The sequence below is a fragment of the Clarias gariepinus genome, chromosome 12 (genome assembly GCF_024256425.1).
Source record: "Clarias gariepinus isolate MV-2021 ecotype Netherlands chromosome 12, CGAR_prim_01v2, whole genome shotgun sequence".
Taxonomy (NCBI): Eukaryota; Metazoa; Chordata; class Actinopteri; order Siluriformes; family Clariidae; genus Clarias; species Clarias gariepinus.
In genome coordinates this window covers 28,524,111-28,527,388 of record NC_071111.1, presented here as the reverse complement: position 1 = coordinate 28,527,388, position 3,278 = coordinate 28,524,111, and the positions used below count along the sequence as shown (strand labels likewise).

General features: G+C 34.3%; 1 protein-coding gene across 2 annotated transcripts; it reads right to left on the bottom strand.

Annotated features, from left to right (window-relative positions):
• Nucleotides 1-496: 496 nt before the first annotated feature.
• LOC128534552 (uncharacterized) lies at nt 497-3,047 on the bottom strand. 2 transcript variants are annotated; one of them, XM_053509023.1, is made up of 5 exons: nt 2,986-3,047; nt 2,650-2,859; nt 2,099-2,258; nt 1,553-1,632; nt 497-788 (listed from the first exon to the last, which is right to left on the bottom strand). In XM_053509023.1, exons 1-5 carry the CDS (start codon nt 3,016-3,018, stop codon nt 498-500), a joined length of 774 nt encoding a protein of 257 aa, XP_053364998.1. In that variant the 5' UTR covers nt 3,019-3,047; the 3' UTR covers nt 497. The 2 variants fall into 2 exon arrangements, with proteins under 2 accessions (XP_053364998.1, XP_053364999.1); XM_053509024.1 differs by lacking the exon at nt 1,553-1,632.
• Nucleotides 3,048-3,278: the final 231 nt, after the last annotated feature.

The window sequence follows — 3,278 nt, the reverse complement described above, 5'->3', positions numbered from 1 at the left end:
ACCCGCTTCATATATGGAACTCCAAAATGGTTCTATATAGAACCATTTAAAAGGGTTCCATAAAAAGAACCCCAAATGGTTCTTTGAATCCAAGTTAGATGGTTCTAAATAGAACCATTTAAGGGTTCTTTATTATTAAACGAGTTATTATTAAATAAGAAAATATAAACAATCCAGAAAATTCAAAAAGTTTACATTTATTCAATTGATTCTACAAAAATATTAGTCATATTTAAAATTACACCTCTGTATACTTCTGTATTAGACAGCAAATTTCACATTTACATTTAAGATGTTTAATTACATTTAACCATTTACATTTAACTATTTAGTTTGAATATTTAATTTAAGCATTTTCACTTTGCAATAAACATACATAAGCTTGTTTATGTACATATACAGTACTTTACTTTTACAACAAATCATTTTTGATATTTGACAATGCAGATAAAATCAACATATGAACAATTAAAACATCTATTAAATGGGACTACAATTCACACAAGTTGACTGTACATTTTCAGTACAGGTATTGGTGTTCTTGTGTCATGCTCTTGTCTTAGTTTAAGCATATATTTTTGAATAAAAGTCATTGTGTGCTTGATGTCAACCGGGTACTGCACATTGAAAAGAAAATAGATTGCAAACAGGCATTCCACAGCCTGTGTCATGTCGATGTCTGCCTCTCTTATGATGTTCACATTGTCCATTATAATGCTGACGCTTTCAGCCTTGAAGGGATCAGGAGAGCCGTTAAACACAATGGTTGGTGTAGGACCTTTGGGTTCCTGTAAAACAAACATTTCACCTTTTGAGTGCTTTTCACCAATTAACTGAAGTCATCAAATAGACTTAAAATTACCCCATAATATACTCACCAACAAGCCAAACAATGTGTATGACTTTGTTTCTTCAGTTTAACACAATCTGAGATATATTTAATAATAAAAAGCTTTGTAATGTGTTTGAATGTCAACATTAAAGATGACTGAAGAACATTCAACATGCTACCACGTCAGCTCCACTTTGATTACTTTGAATCTCATTGGTTCTTTTGTTCTTGTAACTGAATCGTTCATGACACAACACAGATATGACAGCTAAGCACGTGACACACAAGAACCAACAAGCCTCATAATTATTAATGTGGAGCTGATGTGCCACCCCATTGGATGTTATTCCTTTATCTATACATAGTCTAACTATAGCAACCTATCTTGGCAAATTTAATCTTTTTATCTCACTAACGTACCATTTGTACGTACCATTTTGCTTTAGAAGACAAGTATTAACCCCTGGAGTTGTACAGATTTCTTTTATGATTTAAATTGGGGTGCTATTCAATAACATTACAAAGCAGTGTAAACAGTACAAAGCTTATGACTAAGGAAGAGTGAGTAAATTATAGGGTACATTTATTATTATTTTTTTTTTTACAAATTTGGCATAAGGGTGAGTAAACTGACTAATATTTTTATATTTGCATGAACAGTTCCTTTAATTCAAATCAAGTGCATCAAATGTTAATGAAACTACAGAAGACTATACTTACACTATCTACACAGTAGAGGAAGCTGGCGTTTTCTTTAAAAAGTGCTGGCAATAAAATGAGTGCAGCATTCCTAACGAGACCTACAAACAGATACAAATTATTGTATATTAGGTACAGAAATCAATTAAAGGGATAGTTTACCCAAAAATGAAAATTCTGTCATCATTAACTCACTCTTGTCATTTTAAACCTATATGGCTTTCCTTCTTCAGCATAACACAAAAAAATATATTTTGAAGAATGTTGGTAACCGAACAATGCTGGTTTTGAACAGCGAATTTAAGACTTTTTAAGGCCTAAAAAATCGTTTTTTAAATTTTAGACTTTTTAAGACTTTTTAAGACTCCGCGGAAACCCTGCCGTGGGCACGATTTGTTAAACTGTGGGGAACAGTTTGAGAATTCGTGAGTACGGTTTATAAACTGAGCGGACAGATTGCAAAACCGTCGCCATGGATTATTGTTGTTTTATTTTTCACACAGGTGACTTCCTGGGCTCCGTATGGAACAGATAGGTTGGATGGGGAAAAATATATGGTGTTGTTACCTTCTGTGATTTCCTCTGATGGTCCAATGAGATTGGCGTAGAGTTTTTTTTTACTTCCTTCTTTTGCACTCCTGATGATGTTTGGGGCCATTTCATTCAGAGATGTTTCCATGTTCTTTGCCAAGTCTGTTCCAAACCTCATTGTCATTTCATGCAGCATCTTAAATACAAACCAGTACAATTACTTCAGGTGCTTATATCCAATCTACACACTTTCAGCCAAACAAGTACCTTAAAGTCAGCATGAACTGGAGGTTGCAACTGACTACCATATAGTGATGTTTTTCCGGGACAGAATAATAAGTTCAATAAGAAAAATAGTGGGTGTGATAAAGTAATGAAAAATACTTCATATTTGGCAGACGCTTTTATCTAAAGGGACTTGCATTGTGTTCAATCTATACATTTATCAGTATGTGTTCCTTGGGATACCCTTTTGTATTGCTAACACATTGCACATTGCTAACAAATGAGCTATAGGAATTCACAGAAATATAATTACACTGATTTTTCTTATCTGCCTGGCACAAAATGTAACAATGTTTACTCACAAGCTGTGGCACTCCAAGAAAAGGAAACTGCTCCATTACTTCAGCGGCAGGCCTGTCCATAAGCTGTACTCTTTTGAAAAGAGTGCGCTTCATCCGGTTCTTGACCTCAGAGTAACTGGGATTGCTTTTACGCAACTCCAGGGTGATGGCATTGATGTGTTCCCGGAAACTCGTCTCATCCTCACCCATTACTTCCAGGTCCAATACAATCTGAGGTAGGAAGACAGTATTGTGCAGTACGTAAATATGAATCAAAGTCACAGAATAAAATATTTAAGATTTGAAACATCAATCTTAAAAACTGATGTATCACTTAAGGAACACCAAAGCAAATACCTCCTGTGAACAAGCAGAATCTTTATATGCCATTATATCCAATGGTTCTCTTCTACATTTTGCACTCTGAAATAATTGTAAACATGTGTTACATGTTAAGACAAATTTAATCTGCCTTTGACATCAAATTTATTGAACTGAACTTGCCTTTTGTTGTTGAGTAAGTCCCTCAGAATCTGTTTGTCCAGCACACTTCCTTTTAATCCCATACTTCTCCTTCATTTGCAAGACGATAGATGAGCTAACCAAGGGAATCCTTTCTTTTTTAAATTTGTTTCTAAGGCATTTCAACA